The 22,582-nt window shown below is 43.3% G+C and overlaps 1 protein-coding gene across 1 annotated transcript in view; it reads left to right on the top strand.

Annotated features, from left to right (window-relative positions):
* LOC122788743 (ATPase family AAA domain-containing protein 3-A-like) overlaps positions 1–22,582 on the top strand; it is a 493,053-nt gene that overhangs the window by 399,447 nt on the left and 71,024 nt on the right. The window contains exon 15 of the mRNA XM_044055637.1: positions 7,876–7,946. Coding sequence (XP_043911572.1) covers positions 7,876–7,946 — 71 coding nt within the window. The remainder of the gene's footprint in view (positions 1–7,875; positions 7,947–22,582) is intronic.

Genomic DNA, 22,582 nt, shown 5'->3' with positions numbered 1-22,582 from the left:
TGTAAACTGGTTTGCATGCCTCAGGATTCTAGTGTTGCACTCAATGGCGAGCTTTTAGTGGCTGCAGTGTTCCATCAGTTGCATATCTTTTATTGTCAGACCCTTACTTCAGGTTTAGGGCAATAGAAAATTCTTACCAGCCTCACTGAGGGTCTTCTTTTTATGCAGCAGAAACCAAAACCAGTGCAGATCCTAATAGTGGCTGCTTGGATAGCCAGATGAAGGGCCTTGGTACAAGGCTTAAGTTTGATTTTTGTAACAGATACTCGGAAGTGTAATCACATACACATAGTTTGTGTTTTTATCCAAGAACCAAAAATGCAGTGTATCAGAGGGTTCACTTCTATTCAAGAGACAGGGATCTTGCTGTTAAAAAATATAAGTAACAGTTGTCTATGTGAGCAAGTCCACACTTTAGGAGGTATGAAAGTGTAAGAATTATTTTTTGTTTATTTTCCTTTTATTCACCTTTTGGTGACCACGCTTCTGTGTTTGGATCACTATTTAGTTGCACTGTGTCACAAAAACGAGGAACCCCTCTCATCTAGCTGGTTTCAATGGAAGTTGACGCCCAGAGGAGAGGTATCCTAACATCAAACATGTGGAGCTTTGGAGACTGTTTCTTATACTAAAAGTTATGGAAAGAGAGCTGAGACCCAGACCTCTGCCTTCTCAAATTCAGCATTCAGTCTGTAATATACTATATAAGCTTGTACTCCTTTGCAGAAAATCTGTACATGTCTGGTAGTGAATTGTGATAGTTGCAGCACACTTAGTCATTCCCAGTAAAAGAGAAGCAATTGTGCTGGTGAAAGCTGTGAGCCGCAGCACCTGTCCAATCACAGAGTTAGAACATCCGAACAACTGAGTTCTGTATCACATGGGAGATCATGATCTTGCATTTGTTCTGCTTGTATCATTTGGGCAAAGAATGGGGAGAGGGTGGTGAACATCTCTTCTTGTAGTATGAAATATTTTCTTTATGCTTTTTTACTACTTTTCATTTCCTTTGACTACATTTCTGTTTATGAAATTCAATAAAGAAAGACTAAGACATTTCCTCACTTGCTAGTTGTTGGCACATAAAGGTGCATCATCAGGCCCTCGTATCCATGGCAGTGTAGGAAATCATCCCAGTAAAAGTGAAGGAAGTGAAGTCCCACTTGGTTAGAGCAGCAATTCGCTCTACCTCTGGGCCTGCTGGTACTTCATTAGATCCCTTGCTCCAGCTGTACCCTTAGTTGGAATCTTAAAGATAACAAAGGTTAACGGTAAACTTTGCACTCCTCACGTTCGCTCCTCTTACTGGAAAAGGTTCTTCATCTGAGTGAAGAAGTATGCCACGCCTCCTCAGTCGCTCAAGCTGTTGGTGATACTGACTTAATATTGGTCTCAGTGTGCATATATTCGTTATCTCCACACACCATGACATTGTTGAGGGCAGAACTGTGACACAGCACAAATAAAGCAGTTCCTTAACTTAGTGATGCCCACGTGTACTTCCATTTATGCAATACAAAATGCCTTTGTGATGGTGGCTGAACAAGCATTGCCAGGAGCTGATTCTGAAAAAATAGTGCTGAGTGTGTAAACACACATTAAATCGACTATATAATTTGCATTAGTTGCTTAAATTATGTATTCATATAATCTGAAGCTGTTCATTCATGTTTTTTGAATTCTGTGCATTCATTAGTGTGAAGAAGTGCTAATGAAGTTAAATCACAGTCAGTGTAGTCCAGCAGTCAAGCATATTGCTCAGCAGGACACACAATGGTACAAGATGTCTAAACAGCTAGTGCTGTTGGGATGGCGCAGCCAGTGCATCTGCAAGTGCTGAGAGCATTAATAAGGATAAAGGGGTTGTGTGGCTTTACTCTTCCTTGCTACTTGAACTTTTTATGACTTGAGTTCTAGTATGTGAACTAGCTGCTTCAGTGACTGTGAAACTTTTCCATCCCCTCTCATTTTATTCTGACCATCTGACCATCAGCTGCCCAACTGCACCATTTTTTTCTTGGTATCTGTCTTTGAGACTTGATGGCTGTGAATATTTTGAAAGATACTCTGCTTAGAGACCATTACATTTTCTCACAGGGTTTATAGACTTTAAACTTTATTCAAAGAGAACTGTTTCATCTTTCACTAGGACTGAGTATCACTTTGGAGTGACAAGTATTTCCTCTAAAAGGTTGTTACAAAATTGTCCTCTGACTAGTCCCCTCTTCTGTTTTCTTTACTGGGGTAGAATCCATGAGACAAAACTTCTTCCTACACTCTATGTACAATTCCAGTTCTGGTTCTCCCTGAAGAGCATGCCAGCATTTAGAAAAACTGAGCAGCTGATTTATATCTTGTGCTTCAAACACAGCATGTTTGGCAGTTGCTTAGCAAACTCCCTGATGCCATATGCATTGTTTTTTTGCCATCATATGGCTAACTTTTTCTGTTGTAAGATGCTCCTACTGAATGCCCTTCCTCCAGCAATGTAGCTGTAACTGCTGCTTGTTCCAGAATGTAATCATTGCAGACGTGCCATGGCCACTTGCTCAGTATGTCATATTACTTCAGCCATAATTCAGAAGTGCCTCCTTTAGCAAGACTCCGCTTTCTTGGACCTTGGCTTTTGATCTTGTTGCTTGTCCTCTGCCAGAAAGGATTCCGCAGACTTTTTATTCCACCAACTGAAGGAGCTTTGCCATTGTGTTGTGGTCAAAACAACTGAAGCCTTTATGTTGCTCTCCTAGTTTAGTTTTTAGAGTATTTAGGATCCTTATCTAAAGCACAATTGCAATGTTTAATTTACAAAACTCTGTTAATTGCAGCCTTTAATCCATACAATTCTTGTTGTAGTCTGACTGGTGTGAGAATGTTGCTACCATGTTGCTAGACAAGGAGTCAAAAGCCCCGGATAGGTGTAGAAAGAGTATACTCTGTTTTGGTGGTTAAAGTCATCAGATACAGTATTATCTCTACAAATTCTAGTCCCTTCAGTGTGCAGCTCACCTACATTCTGCTTATGTAGTCTAGTGCAGATGTTCTTTGTGTTTCACTGTTGCAGTCATCACATTTGGGTTATCCCTGCCAGGGTAGCCCTTGGCTGGCCCGAATACCAGAAACTTAGTATTTCTGCATCGGTTGCTGTCACTTGAGGACTGATGTCAGGTCATCAGTGGTATAAAGTAAGGCAGCCGACACCATTACATCAGTCTTTCTTGCCATGGAGCCCGAAGCAGAAGCAGTTCGCACGAGTGCTGGTCGGCTGCTACCTGAGTTTTCATTTCCAAATTGAAGTTGAAGTCTTCTTCTAAAGCTAAGTACCTCATTGGAGATCCTTTTTTCTTGCACTAACTGATGTCAGAAAAAGTTAATAGCTGTCTCGCCTGTGGAAAGCAAATACCACACCAAGACTTCTACTCTTTCTGTGTTACTTGTCTAGGCGCAGACCACGACGTCGTCGCTTCTGTGCTTTAACAGCAGAACTATCCATCGTCAGGCCCTTATTGTAGGCAGATATCTTCGTTTACAGTTCTCGAATTTTGATATGGCTTTAGTAAGCCATCCGACAGCAGATCTTCCAAAGAAACATAAAGGTAAAGACAGAGACAGACCGCACAGGTCCAAATCTTCTGACGACGTTTCTGTTAAGCTAGTCATCAGTCCTCTGGTACTCAGTGAGGCGCTTTCGCAGCCCCTGATGCCCACTTCAGTTAATTCGCAGGTCGCTACTGAGACCCTTTCAGAGTCCGGTATGCCGCAAAACTCTTCTTCATCTAAGGATCCCACGGTCGTCTCTACCTTGGATGGGTCCAGAGCTGCTGAGCAGGCACCGGCGTCCGAGGAGGTCCTTTTCACCACCGAATCTCGACACAAACTGACTTCTTCTTTTGCGACTACCGTTCCTTAGGCCCAGGGTTCGAACCACACTCAAGAAACCGACTACCCACTCTCAGGCACCTGCTACCTTGCCTCAGTCTCAAATACTTAAAATGGCACAAGACCTTATCATGCTGATCAGTGGAAGCCAAGCTACCCCATCAAAAAGGAAAAGAAATCTGTCCCCAGTAGTTTTGTCTGAACAAGTGTCAGATGAATCTAATGCATCTGACTATGAAGACATGCAGCCCCTCTCCACTTATGAGGATTCTGATGCAGAGGAATTTATGCAACCCCAATTGCAGACACTCAGTTTGGCAGCTTGGCTTATTCCCTAACCCCCCCAACCAATCTGCCATCCTCAATACACCGGTTCTGGATGTTATCCATGAGGCCAGATGCCCTGGCACCAGAAAGTCTTATGCAGATAAATGGAAAAGGTTCTGCACCTGGATCCAGGCTAAGGGGGCCAGTACGGCACAGCCCTCCATCCCTCTCATCCTGGATGACTTAGCTGACCTACTACACAGTGGTCTCTTTCTTCAATATAAAAATTAATGCCTCTGCTATTTCTGCTCATTTTCCCACTGAGCAGCCCCTTTTCTCATACCCTTTGATCAGACAGTTCCTCAGAGGAGCTAGCAACTTGAGGCCTCCCAGAAGGGCACCAACACCAGCTTGGAACCTTAACTTTGTCTTGGAGAAGCTTGCCCTGCCTCCTTTCGAACCAGCTTCTTCTGCAGAGCTAAAATTTCTCTCCTGGAAGATGCCCTTCCTTCTGGCCATCACTTCAGCCAGAAGAGTCTCTGAGCTGCAAGCACTTGTGGCTGTGGAGCCCTTCATCTTCCATGCAGACTGGGTATCCCTCAGAACTAACCCATCCTTCATGCCCAAAGTGGTGTCCAGTGTGGCTCTCAACCAATCCATTCATTTGCCCACCTTCTTTCCTAATCCCCAGAACTAGGGGGAAAAGATTATTCACTCTCTGGATGTGCACAGACACCTCAGATACTATCTGGGCAGGATTAAATCCTTCAGAAAGTTTGATCAATTGCTGGTTAGCTTTGCTACAGGGGCAGAAGGAAAAAGCCATCTCCAAGCAAACCATTTCCAAATGGATAGCACACTGCATCAATTTCTGCTACAAACAGCATGGTAAGCCTCCCCCCAAGGAGGTCAGGACACACTCCACCAGAGCAGCCTCCACCTCTGCAGTTTTCCTCAGAGGAGTCCCCACCAGGGACATCCTGGAGGCTGCCACCTGGACATCTGTTCATACTTTTACCAACCATTACCACCTGCCTCTCTTCTCCTAATCCAGGGCAAGGTTTGCCTTTGCAGTCTTGCAGGTCATCCTAGCCAAGCCCCTAGCTTACTTGACTGCCTCCACCTATTTCCTCCACCTATTTAAATGTTCGAGTGTATTCACTGTTGCAGTGATTTCCCTCCCTCTATCCCCCTTTTTTTCTCTTTCTCTTTTTGTTACCTTTCTTCCTTGTTGTTCTCATTTCCTTACAAGGGACATATCAATATTTGCTTTCCACTGGTAGGGTTCTTCCACCAGAACCTGGCCTCCTACTTTGGGGGTTCCTGGCAGGTTAGGGCAAGAAAAACTGATGTAATGGTGTCAGCTGCCTTTATACCACTGATGACCTGAAGTCAATCCTCAAGTGACAGTAACTGACGCAGAAATACTAAGTCTCTGGTATTCGGACCGGCCGAGGGCTACCCTGACAGGGATAACCCAAATGTGATGACTGCAACAGTGAATCCACTTGAACATCTACATTTATGGTAAGTGTACACAATTGTACTTTGTTTAATGTTTTGATGCTGTGGCCTGAGCTACAGGTTGAGTCTTGTTCCTGCACAGGATGGTGAAGCCGAAGGTTGTCCTCCCACAAGGATGAATATAGGCACAGTATCCCAAATGTTGAGTGGATTGCTAAAGTGCTGTTCATCATGGCCTCCTAAAATACTGTCATTAACCCCTTAAAGAGGAAGTGAACCACCACCGAGAAGAACTGTTTTGATTCCTGTCTGCGCTCCTGCTTTTCTAGAATGAACTAGTCCCAAAATAGGAAGAAGCCTCTTTGTTGTTTGAGGAAAGCTGTTAAGTATAACCTGGTCCTGTATCATCCACTTCTGACTGAATCATCCAAGGGAACATTTGTTCAGTTTCAGATGCAGCATTCCTGACTACAGTCTAGGACTCTGGGAGAGTAAGATCTCCATTTACCCCAGCTTAGAGAGCCATTGCCAAAGATTTTTTATATAGTTACTTGGTGCCATGTTACCTGTCCTCCTAAAGAAAGGCCCTGTGAGATAGAGCAGTCCATCTCTACAGAACTGTTGATTCATGCCAGGCTGCATTGTCAGAAGGGGCCACAGAGGCTGCCCTTTATTTGGAGTAGGATGTTGGAATTGTACTCCTGATGGTTTTTATTACATTCTGGATCTCCACAGTTTCAGCAAGCATTTTCAGTATAGCTGGTTCTGACTGATGAATTTCCATTGCATCAAGTAGGATTTCTTTGTAAATTTTACTTAGAACAGAATATGCAGACTTCTTGACTCACAGTGACCGTTTGCTAATAAAAAAGCTGATATCTTTGCATATCTAATTGTTTTTTATGGCTTTCATAATTTTGTCTTATTTTTCAAATGTACTTGCTTTCAAAACATTTGTGTATAGCTTAAGCCAACATTAATCTAGATAATCACCATTGTAAAAATAAGAGGAAAAAAATATTAATTCTACCTATAATGCAGTTAGTGCACTTTCACACCCAGCAGCCCAAGATCACAGTATATTAACATTAAACTTGCTTTTGTCGAGCCTTCCTTTACTTGTTATATTTTAAAGCCTATATCTGTAGTAGTACATGTCTTGGGTTTGCATTGTAATTACTTTGAGTAAGCTGTGACTTGATGAAAGTGTGCTAGGTGTATTATGCCTGCATACGCACACACACTTCTGCATTTATCTTAAGCTTTACCTTCACAGCTCCAATATGTTCAGAATACACAGTGCACAACATAAAGGCTGACCTGGTACTTAGCTATGAAATTACACCATTCATTAAATGCTTACATTCCATTTACCTTATTACCCATTTCAGAGTACCAGATGAGAGTTGTGTTTTATTGCACCTTTCTGATTTTGCATAGTATCTTTGGCCTGTGATACAGTGGTTGCCTATTGGCCTGGACTCTGATGCATGGAACATGCAGAGAATTATGTTTGAGTACATTGGTAACAGGTTTTGTAATGCCACTGCATTCTCTGCTCCATCTGTGGATGTGCATAGTTATGTAGTGCTGCCTTTGTATGCATATATCTTTGGTCTCATATCAATTCATATATATATATATATAAATATGTGTGTGTGTGTGTATATACACACACGTATATATAAATATATATATATATATATATCCATATTTATCTCTCTCTCTCTCTATATATATATATATATATATATATATATATATATATATATATATATATATATAGAGAGAGGGAGAGAGAGACAGAGAGATAGTGTCATCCATATCCTTGATGGCATCCATATCCTTGATGGCTGAGTAGTTGCTTCTTTCAGGTTAGCAACCTTTGGTTACTGCATTGCAGTACAACTTTGATGCTGTCCATGGTGAGTGATGTGTCTATCTTTTGAATTGCTTAGTTGGTGTAATGAATGCCTTTATTACCTGTTTGTTGATGAGATTTTTCTGATGAGCAGTGCCACAACTGTACTCCAGCCCTGTTGCTTTTTTCTTCTGGATTTTTATACATTTTATTTTGACATGCTAGTCATATGCAGTGCATTTAATGTTTATGAACACCTCTCAGAGACTTTGTTATTGCAGACTAAAGGATTTTATTCAAAACACTATTTAGGTTACATTTTTACTTTCCCAAGTTTGCATGCTGATGTGTTGTGAAGGAATTGATACAGTGATGTTAACGGTATCCTTAAACTTCTGTTTTTGTAGGAAAAAATTAGTGAAGACTTGAGAGCAACACTAAATGCATTCCTTTACAGGACAGGGGAGCAGAGTAACAAGTAAGCGACTTCACTTTCATGTGTGATATGTTTCCGCGTTTCTTTTGAGAAGTATCATTCAGAAGAAGAAAAATGACAGGAGGAGGACCAGTTAGTAGAACATTAATTGGTTACATTTTATTGTCTAAAAATGTCATAAAAAGGTCTTTTTTTCAAAATGGTAAATGTATTTCTGGTCGTAGGTTATATGTAAATAGTAATACTTAACAGTGGTTTTCAGTGCAAGGTACTTGCAGACTAGCGTGCAGACTAGCAAAGCCCATCACCACAGGACTCTGAGCTTCTTAGTCCATGCAAGTTCTGTTTCCCACTTTGGATGATATTAGTATTTGTGTATTTAAAAACTAGACAGTAATGAGAAACATTAACTTTGCATCTCTTACTAAAATATACGGCTCTAACTTCTGAGAATCTCCATGCTAGAGTTTGTAATTTGATTTATCCTCTTTTTCCATCAAGTTCAGCATTTTTGCACCAATGCGTGCCTCCACAAGGGGGGTATATACCTTATGTCAGTACATGTTATGATGTGATTTGCTGCGCTTGGGGGAGCATGCCTCGACTGTGACTAAAATGTATACTTCTTTCCCAGCTAACACTAGTTACAAAACAAAATGCTTCCTTTCCACTGTCATGAGGCAAGACTAGAAAGGGGTATGATCTTTATAAATGCATTTTAATGGTGTCATGCTGTCTGGTAGTTGGTGCAGAGGGTTAACCTGTGAACTGTAGTTCCTCTGGTACAGGGTTTGATTTCCTCAGTCATCATTTACCTGCTGTGTGACCTTGAGCAAGTCACTTAACTGGACATTGCTGCCCGGTCACTCCTGAAAAAGGACTGTGTGTCCATATGGCCTTCCTGGTTAACAAATGGGAATCATAATCATCATCAACAGTACTCTTCCAACAGTGGGGTCTGTAATTTGCATGTCTTAATGTGGAATACCTGTTGAATGCCTTTTTGGTAACTATTTGAAATTGTGAGAAACATAAATGCAGTCCATAGAAGTGCAAGAATAATTGCGTAAAAATGGAAATTATTTGTACTAAATGTGAGATTGTGGTACCTCAGGAGTATTTCCCTACAACCCAGGTGTAGCAGTCTTGAAATAAATTAGTGGGAGGAACAGAGAACAGGGAAGCTTTCTATTCTGCAAAAATACTTTTAAAGGAATACATTGCACCTTAGCATTTGCTGTTCTTTATATCATTTTGTGTTTATTTTTCATAACTGCAGGACTTGCAGTTACAGTAAGGAGCCTTTTCTAAATTCACTTGGTGCTGGTTACAGGAACTCAGTTTTTCCCCAGTGTGATACCTGTTAGTTAGTTAGTTAGTTAGTTAGTTAGTTAGTTAGTTAGTTAGTTAGTTAGTTAGTTAGTTAGTTAGTTAGTTATGGGAGCTCAGTTTCTCCCTGGTGTGATACTTGTTAGTTAGTAATGGGAGCTCAGTTTCACCCGGGTGTGATACCTGTTAGTTAGTAATGGGAGCTCAGTTTCTCCCTGGTGTGATACCTGTTAGTTATTGGAGTTCCGTTTCTCCCTGGTGTGATACCTGTTAGTTAGTAATGGGAGCTCAGTTTCTCCCTGGTGTGATACCTGTTAGTTATTGGAGTTCCGTTTCTCCCTGGTGTGATACCTGTTAGTTAATGGAGCTCAGTTCCTGTCTGGTGTGTGATACCTGTTAGTTAGTTATGGGAGCTCAGTTTCATCCCTGGTGTGATACTTGTTAGTTAGTAATGGGAGCTCAGTTTCACCCGGGTGTGATACCTGTTAGTTAGTAATGGGAGCTCAGTTTCTCCCTGGTGTGATACCTGTTAGTTATTGGAGTTCCGTTTCTCCCTGGTGTGATACCTGTTAGTTAGTAATGGGAGCTCAGTTTCTCCCTGGTGTGATACCTGTTAGTTATTGGAGTTCCGTTTCTCCCTGGTGTGATACCTGTTAGTTAATGGAGCTCAGTTCCTGTCTGGTGTGTGATACCTGTTAGTTAGTTATGGGAGCTCAGTTTCATCCCTGGTGTGATACCTGTTAGTTATGGGAGCTCAGTTTCATCCCTGGTGTGATACCTGTTAGTTATGGGAGCTCAGTTCCTGTCTGGTGTGTGATACCTGTTAGTTAGTTATGGGAGCTCAGTTTCATCCCTGGTGTGATACCTGTTAGTTATGGGAGCTCAGCTCCTGTCTGGTGATCTGGTGAACTCTATAATTTGAATCACTAATTAAGCTCTCCCATCCCTCCTGTGGAATTGTAGCAGCAAACGTATTGCTGGCTACACAAGTTTGATCACTAATTTCCCATTATTGGGGGACTCTGTTTTGTACTCTAGATGAGATAGTCAGAATGCCAATATTGGGGGCACTGGCCATTCTTGTTGATAAGAACTGTAATTCTCATTAGGGAACTGTATCGATGAAGATATTTTATATGGTCTTCAAGCATATGGTACAGTCAGTCTTGTAACACTCCACCAGAACAAGCTTCCTCATAAAATGCTGTGGAAGCTTATGACACTGTGGTGTATCCTCAAGATCAAAATCTTTAGAGCTGGGGACATGCATGCTATCTGACTACATCGACAGCAAAAGTGAAAGTAATTCCACCAGCATTACAGTATTCTCCACCTCTGAGGGAATTGAGTCTGCTGTCATGAATTGCAATGATGCTAGTTTTAAATGGATCCCTCTGGAGGTTTGGCTGCACGTGTTAACCCAGATATGCAAACTGTCATGGGAATGGTTCATGGGCAAGCACTGGGCTAGCTGCTGTTGTGAGCCATTTTAAGCCTAGTCAATTTTCCTCAAAGGTGAGTATGAAACCTTTTGCTTTGTGTCTGTGACATAAACATCGTTATTATTATGCCAACTGAAATCTTGTTTGAAAGATTAAATGTTGCTTGTCTTTGCATATTGTTACAATGTCAGATGTTTGCGGACTAGTCCAGGGCTTAGAGATGGGGTAGGAGTACTGCTGCTTGTCAAAGACAATTTTCAAAGCTTCCTTCTCAAAGATAAAAATCAACTGCAGACAACGCTCCAGATTGTATTTTTGCCCAGCTGCTGACTGGGGGAATCCACACTAGAATAGATGTAGCAGTAATCAGCATTTCTTCTTCTTTATTTGTTCTGGTACACAAGTAAGTCATCCATAAAGCTTGTCATGGTCTGTCAAGTCAGCAAGATTTCAACCTGCTCTAAGGTAAGAACAATCTTAATGGTTTGGAAAGAAATTTCTGTCACGCTGATCTTTATTACTAAAGAAACACAGTAGACCTAATATTGCTACTGGGAAGTAAAATGACATAGACCAAGTATTTACCAGCAAATTAAATACATATTAGTGTTAGCCAGCATATTATGTGGCCATTGCCCAGTCTTAGCCCAGTGGTCACATAACATGTTCATTATATGGGTCACTGTTGCAGTAGTAATAGTCACTGGGAAGTCTGCCACAGAAGCCCAGAAGTTTGTCAAACATCCAGAGCATTACAACCTTCCCCATGTCCTTCAAGGATGCATCTGCAGTCCTAACAAATGGGTTGTCCTGCCTCAGGCAGCCCTTCGGTCGGCCGGATTCCAAAGTCTGGGTCTGGCCTCGGCTGATGTCGCACTTCACCCGACGTCATAGCTGCTTGGGTATAAAGGCATCAGCTGACGCCATTTTCCTCAGTCTTTCTTGCCACGCGGTGCCCGAAGCAGAAGCTGTTCGCAAGTGCCGGTTGGTCAGATCCAGAGATTTCAGCTTACCGAAGACTTCTAAAAAGCTAAGTACCCCGTTGGGGACTCTTTCTTGCCTCAGCCGATGTCAGACAAAGTAAATAATTGTTTAACTTGTGGGAAACAAATACCTCATAAGGATTTCCACTCTTACTGCCTTCCTTGCTTAGGCCCAGACCACGACGTATCAGCTTGTTTAGCCTGTGCCTCCTTCAACCGACGGACTCTTAGACGTCGGTCGGAGTTCGCTGAAGAGTTTTTTGGCTCCACTTTTGCATATAAAATGCCGTCGGAGACTCCGACTACACATTTAGCTAAAAAACGCAAAGAAAAGGACCGACACTCGCGGCCCGCGGTTTCGGCTGAAACCACGGTCAGGCCTACCGCGAGTGTCTCTGTTTCGGCTGAAACCGAGACCTCGGTTCTCCCTTCGGCCGAAAGCATGCCTCCGATAACCGAGGCCACACAGGCCATAGCTGAGTTGGCTACAGAAATTCCTTCTGAAGTAGCAGGCACTCAAGAGTTGTCTGACACAATTCCGTTGGACATCTCTACTCCAGCACGTGGGGCAGCTAGACCCCCTGCTTCTGTGTCTATCAAGGCCTTTTCCAGGGCTAAAGCAGCCAAACTTTCTAAGGCCTTACCTGCAAAAGCCCCCCCTCACAGGCCTACCTCCAGTTCACAGATCCTCAGCCTTGCTGAGGACCTTATTTCTTTGATCAGGGGATCCCATCCTCACCCAGACAGGGCCTCACAACCCCCTCCTGATAAGAGGCCTAGGACTGATCCCCCTGAACCTCTGTCCTCTGACTATTCCTCGGATGGTTCAGATGATTCAGACCATCAGGAAGGCCCGTACTCACCTTATGAGGACTCAGATGCAGAGGATTCCATCCCTTCTGCCTCTCCTCCAGAAGAATTTTCTTTTGGTGAAACCCTACACTCCATGAGGGAACACTTCCAATGGCAGGGTCAGGATTTCTCAGATTCAAGGAAAAGGCTAAGGACTTTTTTACACTTACCACAGCATAGGCCTTTAGCCATTCCACCTGTACTTTCAGTTGTTGATGATGCATATAATGATGCCAGTACTACCCCTGATTCTCTTCCCCCGGCCCCTGCCAAGCCTGACAGATACTACAGGGTCCCGGATACTCACTACCACTTATATAAGGCTCATGCTGCAGACCCAGAAACCATCTCTCAGGGCCCTAAGGGTGTTGCAGCTGCCTCTGCCAAAAACCCACTCCCATCTGAAAGAGAATCTAGAGCATTAGAGAGATGGGGGTAAAAAGGTTTATACATCTGCTACTCTTTCTGCGAGGGCTTTAAACTGTCAATTCCACATGATTCAGTATCAGGAATTTTTGCTAGATCAACTGAATAAAAAACTGGCCTCTCCTGAACCTTTAGACCGTAAGTCCCTTCAGGATTTGGTACACAATTGTCAGCAGGTCAGTAATCATTTCTTAAAATGTGGCTATGATGCACTGGAGGCTTCATTTAGATCAGCTATGACTGGAGCAGTAATTCGAAGACATGCCTGGTTAAAAGAACAATCATTACCAGACCATGTTAAGTCTAAACTCCTGGATGCCCCTATGGAGAAGCGAAGTTTGTTTGGCTCCCCTGCACAGGAGGTTCTAAAGAAAGTGGAAGAAAAGGCAAAATCTGTCCAAACAGTCAAGGATTTTTTGCAGGTCCAACCTCCAAGGTTTAGCAGAAATTGGCCTTCAAAGAATTGGTCCTTTCCAGACAGCTCCAGAGCACAGAGAGGCAGAAATAGACGCCCAAGAGGCAGAGGTCAATCTAGGGGTGCCTATAGGGGTCGTCAGTGGCACCCAGCCAGCCAAGGAAGTGCCGCCACAGCTGCGACTGCAACCACTTCTACAGGACAGACACAATGACTTGGCTCTGATTCCGCCTACCAGGGAACAACTGGAAGCACCCTTGGGCGGAAAGCTAGCCTTATTCTCAAGAAATTGGCATTGTATTACAGGAGACAAATGGACTTTACAAACAATAGACAAGGGCTACAGGTTTCACTTCCATACTCTACCAAAAAAGAGAGGAATGCCAAACCTTCCACCAAACCAGAAATCAGAGGCTCTAAAGCAAATCAACAGTTTACTAAAGATGAGAGCAATAGAAAAAGTACCATCTATGGAACAAGGCCAAGGATTTTACTCCAGACTATTCCTTGTACCAAGAAAAGAAAATCAATGGAGGCCTATTCTAGACTTGTCCGCACTGAACACATACCTCATTGTTCCAAAATTCAAAATGCTGACACTACAGCAACTTCTTCCCATGTTGGGCAAGGAGTCTTGGCTGGTGACTCTAGATCTCAAGGAGGCATACCTGCACGTCCCTATACGACCAGATTGCAGAAGACACCTCAGATTTCTTGCAGGATCAGAGCATTATCAATTCTCAGCATTGCCCTTTGGTTTATCTACTGCGCCCAGAGTATTCACGAAATGCCTGGTATCAGTAATTGCTCACTGCAGGCTTCAGGGAATTCAAATCTACCCATACCTGGACAACTGCCTAATACAAGCGGACAACAAGAAAAAATTAATACAGGATTTGGCCTATGTCATTCAACTGCTACAAGCCTTGGGATACACAGTCAACATACAAAAGTCAAGACTAGTGCCATCTCAAAGGATAACATTTCTGGGGGCAGAACTGGACACAATAACTCGGATGGCTTTTCTCACAGAGGAAAAACAAAAGCAACTACCAGTCTATTTCATGGCATTAACAAAACTAACTCAGCTTACTGCAAGGAAAGTCCTGCAGGCCCTGGGTTACATGGCATCCTGCATAATATTGATCCCACATGCCAGGCTGCATATGAGAAAGTTATAATGGTACCTAAGGAATGTATGGTCTCAGCACAGACACAGTCTAGAAGCCCAGATACCAATCATTCCATGTCTGAAAAAAGAATTCCTGTGGTGGGCTCAGGCCTGTCAGATGAACAGAGGATTGCCTTTCCACAAACCACATCCAAGGCAGACCATTACCACGGATGCCTCAGACCTAGGCTGGGGGGCACACATGGAAGACAAGTGCATTCAAGGCCTATGGCCACAAGATCAGCTGCATCTACACATAAACCTAAAGGAGATGCTGGCAGTGAAGCATGCAATAGAGGCATTCAGACCATTCCTCCAGCCAGGACACCTGCTGATAAGGACGGACAATACCACAGTCATGTGGTACATCAACAAACAGGGAGGCACACATTCATACCCTCTGTGCCGGACGGCAATGGACCTGTGGAACTTGGCCCTGAATCTCAACATCCAACTGCATTCCAAATTTGTACCAGGAAAAGAAAATTCACTAGCAGACAGCTTAAGCAGGACTACCACGGATGCTCACGAATGGATGCTGCATCCAGATATCTTCAAAACCTAAACAGAGAAATGGGGAATGCCAGAGATAGACCTGTTTGCCTCCCCACACAACCACCAACTGAAGAAATTCTGCTCAGGAGTATACCACCCACTTGCCTGGAGGGTGGACTCCCTTTCCTTCAGCTGGAAGGGCATGACAGTGTATGCCTTCCCACCTCTTCCTTTGATGTACAAAGTCCTTCTGAAGATCAGAGAGGAACAGCCAAAGGTAATCCTGATAGCTCCAGACTGGCCAAGGCAACATTGGTACCCGCTACTAAGAAGCATGTCTCGGACACATTCTTGGCATCTACCTCTATGCCCTCTACTTCTAACGCAGAACAACTACAAGACCCTGCATCCAAACTTAAAAACACTGCAGCTAACTGCTTGGAAAATTGCATAAAACAAAACCAGCTTGAATTATCTCAGAGGGTCAAGGACATTATCCTGGAGGCTCGCAGACCCTCCACAAGGAAAACATATTCAGCCAAATGGAAAAGATTCCTCATTTGGAGTGCAGAAAAGGGAGAAAATGCCACACTAGCAAACCTGGCACACATCCTGGAATACTTAGCAGAACTGTTCCATAATGGCCTGTCCTACTCTTCCATTAAGATACATGCATCAGCAATTTCAGCAGAGTACAACATGGATCCCCCTGTCTTCTCTCATCCTCTCCTCAGACAATTTTTGAGAGGGATCAGAAATGTAAAGCCTCCAAGGAAACCACCTTTACCTGCATGGGACCTGAACGTTGTGCTAGAAAAATTAACACTTCCCCCTTTTGAACCAGCAGCAACAGCAGACTTATAGTTCTTATCTTGGAAAACTGCTTTCCTGCTAGCAATCACTTCAGCAAGAAGGGTATCTGAATTACAGGCATTAATGGCAGTGCAGTCTTTCCTTATCTTCCATCAGGATAGAGTATCTCTGAGAACCAATCCTACTTTTATGCCAAAGGTGGTCTCCAGGGTATCTTTGAACCAAGCTATACATTTACCTACATTCTTCCCCAACCCACAGAACAGGGGGGAAAAACTACTACACACCTTGGATGTACACAGGCAGCTGCGCTACTATCTGGACAGAACCAAGGCCAGCAGAAAAACTGACCAGCTTCTGGTAGCATATGCAACTGGAGTGCAAGGAAAAGCAATTTCAAAACAGACAATCTCAAAATGGATAGGAAATTGCATTCGATTCTGCTACTCATTTCATGGAAAGACAACTCCTGCAAATATCAGACCTCACTCCACAAGAGCTACAGCCACCACTACAGCTTTCCTACGAGGAGTGGCTACCAAAGACATTTTAGAAGCTGCTACTTGGAGTTCCGTGCATACATTTGCCAAGCATTATAATCTTCCTTTATACTCCAGATCCCGAGCAGGTTTTGCAACTGCTGTTTTACAAGGGATCTTAACTACACCATCTTTATCTTAGTGCCTCCTCCCCCAGTTTGGCTATGGTATTCTACCCATTTGTTAGGACTGCAGATGCATCCTTGAAAGACATAGTACAGTTTTGTACCTACCATAAATGTAGATGTCCGATAGGTATGCATCTGCAGTCAGGATTACCCACCCTCCTTCCCCTCTGTGGTATTCCTAGGGTACTTACCCCTCATTTAGCTAGCTGGGGGAATCTATTATGGTGTATTTGTTTGTATGTATATATGCATATATTTTGTGCTCTCTACTGTTTGGAATTATCTGCATTTATCCAAATTTAGCCTTCCTAGAGGGCACCTGGCATCTGGGGCAAGAAACACTGAGGAAAATGGCGTCGGCTGATGCCTTTATACCCAAGCAGCTATGACGTCGGGTGAAGTGCGACATCAGCCGAGGTCAGACCCAGACTTTGGAATCCGGCCGACCGAAGGGCTGCCTGAGGCAGGACAACCCATTTGATAGGACTGCAGATGCATACCTATCGGACATCTACATTTATGGTAGGTACAAAACTGTACTTTCCTTGCTGGGGAGACATCTGTGACTGTAGGATGCCAACACTTCCACATTATAAACAGATAGTCTGCCCATACCACCTTTATTTTTTTTTCTTGCTACAGTGCTGTTTATAACAGTTGTCTGCATCATCATCAATCTGTCTATTTAGCCTATTGTTTCAGAGCTGACAGGTAAGTACTTCATTGAGGATTAAGTCTTTTACTTGTAGTATTGTAAATTGTTTAGTACTTGGTTCTTATGATAGGGAAAATGGTATATGTATAGAGTACAGCCACCCCAGAAAAAGAGCGTTATACAGATTTCTTATAAAAATTCCCACTCTGTGCACTTTTTGCTTAAGACCAGAACACAGAAATCACCAAGTGTATTTATGTTGGTTTCAGCAAATAAGTAAGATGAGGGCCTATGTGCTATATGACAAGAATAGGCTTGAAGCCTTTACCCACATGACTGCCATGTCCTCTAACATGTTTATCACCTGTATCAGATATCCTTCCAAAGAAGAACTACATAAACTCCTAAATGAAAAGGAAGGAGAACAGACGGGATAGTGTTTCAGTCTCTGACGATCCTTATAGATTCAAGAGTGCTGGTTTCAGAGAGGCACATTTACAGCCCTCCCACGTTCAGCTACCTGTAGTGTCTAAGCCTCTGGCTTTGCCTGTCTGTAGGGTGCCATGTCAAGCACATCCTTCTGAGTGAAAGCACAGTTGTTAGTCTTGTTACCTGTCTGTAAGAGCCAGACTACTGCCCAATTTGTAATCACTAAGGGATAAGATAGAGCTCTTTCTGTCCTAATGCGTGAGGCTGTCCACTGTTGAAAGGTGGAGATTAGGGGCACCCATCCACAGAAACAGATGACCTAGCTTGTTGCCTCTTCCAGGAAGACTAATTTACACAAACGCAGGACATCTGCCTTGTCAAGCTCTTTGTCATTATGTACGACTTTGACAGTGGGTGAGTCTGTACTCTTCCCACTTCTGCCACTAAACCTTTATCTGGGACTGGCTAAGGTAGGCCTAGGGCCGCATGGATTTCATTCAGAGCCTGCAGCCTTAGTTAGAAAAGCAGTTAGTATCATGCCTCAGCCATTAAAAGGAAAAGTGAACTCGCACTATCATGAGGGTGTCTGTGGTTTATCAGATGTCATCCCTTCTATGTTCATAGGTTCATACTAGGCTATCTGCCCTAGGGCATTTATAAGCCTAGCCAGAGTGTGTTTGGCTTTCGCCGCCCATTTTAAATTAATTTTGCTATGCCTTTTTTTTGAGGTTAGTATACTGTGCCTCTGTCTAACAGTGACACAGAAGTGATAGCCGGGGTAAACCTACGATCTCCCATCCACTTATCAAGATTCCTCTTGAAGAGAGTCAATGTGGGACTCTGCCTAACCTGGACTGGGATTTTATTCCAGAGTGAAGGGAGCCTCTGGGTTATGAATCTGTCCCTCCAGCATGTCCTATTTATTTCAGTGCTGAGGTCCAAGTCTCTCGAGCGCGTAGCTCGATGGGATTTGGATTTTCTGAGGTGCAGCATGTCTATTAGTTCCGGGTTGGACATGGCTTTATACGTCAGGCACAGATCGCCTCTGAGCAGGCGGTATGCCACTGAGTAGAGCTGGAGTTTCTTTAACCGGGCAGCATATGGCATCTGTTTGAGCCCTTTGATCCTCTTGGTGAGGTACTTTTGGGGTCTTTCCAGTTGCTGCAGGTGTCTGGTAAGGTACATCCCAAAAGGGGCATTGTACTCAATTGTGGGCCTGATGAGGGATGAGTAAAGAGGTACGATGACCTCCCCTGATCTAGATGTGAATCCCTTCATGATTAGGTGGGCTATATAAAATGTTTTTCTAACCACTTTGGCCAAGTGGTTGTCAAATGAGAGATTGCTGTCAACTTGGGTCCCCAGGTCCCTAATGACTTCTTCTGTACTTAATGGATTACCACCTATGTGGTAATTTGTGGGCACTTTGTTTTGCCAAAGGGGATGACTATACACTTTTTGGCGTTTAGCTTGAGGCCATGGCTCTGGCACCAGTTGTCTGTTTCTATGAGGCCCTTTTGGAGGATGCTTGTGTCGGCTGGAGAGTTGATTATGGCGCCCAGTTTGCAGTCATCTGCGAACTTGGTCAGCCACAGTCCTTCCGTGTTGGCCTGTACCGCCGAGAAATATATACCGAACAAGAGAGGTCCCAGGACTGAGCCTTGTGGGGCGCCACTTGTAACTGGTTTGGAGTCTGACATGGCTCGAGCAATTCTAACCATGTGGGTTCTGTCCTTGAGCCAGTTTGCAACCCATCTAGTGACATAGGGGTTTATATTTAAGCTGGTGAGCTTATCTATAATGCCCGAGTGGGGTATTGTATCGAAGGCTTTTGCGAGGTCCAGGTAGGCTGTGTGGACCACCTTCCCCTCGTCAATGGCCTTGGTGACTGTTTCAAAGAAATCGACCAGGTTTAAGAGGCAGGATCTGCCCTTAACAAAGCCAAACTGGGTAGGTTTGTTACAGACTTTGAGAACAACCTGCCTTCTGTTTCAACAGTGGAGGATGTCACTTTAGGGAATACCTTAAGTACGATAAAGGATCATTTGAAATGGGAGCCAAAGGAGGATTGTGATGTCCAGAAATTCTATCCGGTTGCCATTCTTCCAGCCTTGTAGCCTTTACAGGATGTTTTTCTGGCTGCAGACTCCAAGCCCCCTGTCTCTAAGAAGTCAGACTACTTTTACAAGATGCAGGATCCCCACAAATACCTACAACGGGTCCCACCATGGTGTCCCTGTATGTAGAAAAGATGTCTAAATTGATTCCAACCCCTAACTACTTCCCAGTGACTGGGAGACCAAAGTCTTAGACCACTTTGAGAAGGATTATGCAGTAGCAACTGTAGCTTTTAAGACTTTCATCTGTAACAATCATGTGACAAAGTATCAGGTTGTGCTCCTCAGTGATATGAGGGCAAAATAGGGAACGTTACTAATGCTCAGAAGACAAAGTTTTTAGAACTAGCCTATTTAGTGTTGTGGTTGGAAAATGTAACATTTAAATGTAGCTGTGATGCTGCTAGTGCAGCATCCAGGGCCACAGCCATGGGGTCAGGGATTGGAAGACATCCCTGGCTTGAGGATTCAACTATGCTAGAGGAACATGCCAAAGCACAATAACTTTATGCCCCCTTAAACAAGGAATTGCTGTTAGGAATCCTGCTGGAGACATTTTGCAATAAAATGGAGCAAAAGAAGACTATTTGTCTGTCAAGCAGTTGTTTAATCCATTCTACATTGTAATAGAAAATACCCTACAAAGAGTTTTTCCTAGTGTTGCTGCCATAGAAAAAAAAATGACAAAAGGGGAAAGGGCCTTTTCTAAATAGAGGTGGCAAGAAAAAAAAAGCTTTTATAAATAGAGGTGTCAAGAAGGAAACACAGAGGCCGGCAGTGTCACTCTGCTGATACAGAGCTGCCATGACTACATGGCTACTATGCACCCTCCCATCCTTACAGAATCTTCCATTTTGGCACTTAGACACACACACACACACACACACACACACACACACACACACACACACACACACACACACACACACACACACATATACACTCTCACACACACACTCACTCTCTCTCACACACACACTCACTCTCTCTCACACACACACTCACTCACTCACTCACTCACTCACTCACTCACACACACACACACACACACACTCACACTCACACACACTCACACACACTCACACTCACACACACTCACACTCACTCACACTCACTCTCACTCACTCTCACTCACTCACACTCACTCACACACTTTCTTTATTCAAAGAAGATAAAAAGGCAGCTGTGTGGCATTATCTTCAGATCAGGGGAGAAACATTACACAGGGCGTGAGTCGTACAAGCAGTTTCAAAAGAATGTAGGGTAGGCTTTCAGATGAAGCAGAAATTTTCAAGGATTCAGCCATTTCCAAAGGAACAGAAAAGCTTGTTCTCTTAATACATGAACTTCAACTACTGAGATCTGTAGAGAAAATACCAAGAAAATGAATAGGGCACAGGTTTCTTTTCAAGATTGTTCCTGGTACCCAGTAAAAATAGCCCATGGAGGCTAATACTAGACTTGTCAAGCCTGTACAGATTTATTAAGGTTCCAGTATTAGCTTAGTTCTAAAAGCTTTACAGACCACCCTTCCCTTCATATTTCTAAAAAAATAATGGTTACTTAGGAAGTTTTACCTGCCTGTACATTCATATTCTCAAGGACCAAATGTGCTGCTTCAGGATTAAATTGGGAGGTAACATTACCAGTTTGCCTCTTTGCCTTATGAACTAATATCTACTCCCAGGGTCTCTACAAAATGCCTGGCTTCAGTAATAGCATATGGACAGCCCCCAAAAAATTCACACTTACCCATATCCGAACAACTATCTGATCCAGATCTAGTCCCATGAACGGGTTGAGAGGATACTGCTGTTCTTAAACTGTTTAAAGTCTTCAGGTCTCTGTCTGTCAACCTCCTATGTCAACATTGATGCCATCTGAAACTGGTATTCTTGGAGACCCTTCTGTTCTTAGCCAGCCAGCCAGAAGGCTGTCCTCTATCAGGACAAGACAGAATTTCTGTTGAGCTACTGTCTGCTGCCTTTCCAGAAGAGGTCAGTTACTGCAGGAGAATATCTGTGCATTTTGTGGTGTATGGCATCCGTGATATTAATGATACCCCTACCAAGACTGCATTTGAGAACTGTAGTGGTACTTCAGGGACACCTTTTGTCAGCACAGTCATTTCTTGGAATGCTCTGTTGCATCCAGCAGGAACTTGGATGTGGTAAAACAAGTTCAGAGAAGCCTTGGGGTTCTCTTTAATTAAGCACCTGTCACTTAAAGCCTGTCCGCAGATGTCTCTGACACAACCAGGGGAGCCCACATTAAGAAGCTCAAAATATAGGGCACCTAGGACACTAGGCAGCACAAGAGATGCATCTCTGTAAATGATTAGGCACTAAAGCTTTCAAGCCCATACAGAAACTAGGAATCCTATTTAATAATACAATGCCACCATGATGGGTGGTAAATAAACAAGTATGAAGGGACTTATTTTTTCCTCCCATGCAGGCTGGCAGTGACTACTTGTGATATATCTTTAGAGTCAGGCAGCCACTTAAGGGTGTCCTACATTCTTTATCAGCAGAGTATCTTGATTGATTAGCTGTGCAGTTTAGAAACAGATCCTTATGAATGGTTGCTAGACAGGGTTATTTTCCAGTTGATCCACTGATGGATTATGGCAGAAATTTACTATTTCTTCTTTAAGCAACAGACAGATTATTTTTTTTCTGCTTCTGAGGTCTGCAGAAATAGGTTTGGGCAGTGGATGATTTGTTCTTCAGTTGGGCAGGTCTACTTCTTTATGCTCTGATCCCTTACTACCTAGGGTATTCTATAACTAACAGAGAGGTCAGTGATGCTCCTGTTAACACATTTTTTGACCAAGCAGCACTTGTTTTGCCTTCTGCTAGAGATAGCAATGGGGAAACTATCT

This window comes from Protopterus annectens, chromosome 14.part0 (genome assembly GCF_019279795.1).
Source record: "Protopterus annectens isolate FY-2018-M chromosome 14.part0, PAN1.0, whole genome shotgun sequence".
In the NCBI taxonomy this organism is placed as follows: domain Eukaryota; kingdom Metazoa; phylum Chordata; order Ceratodontiformes; family Protopteridae; genus Protopterus; species Protopterus annectens.
Note: the sequence above shows the minus strand (reverse complement) of the source record. Positions and strands in the feature narration are given on the sequence as shown.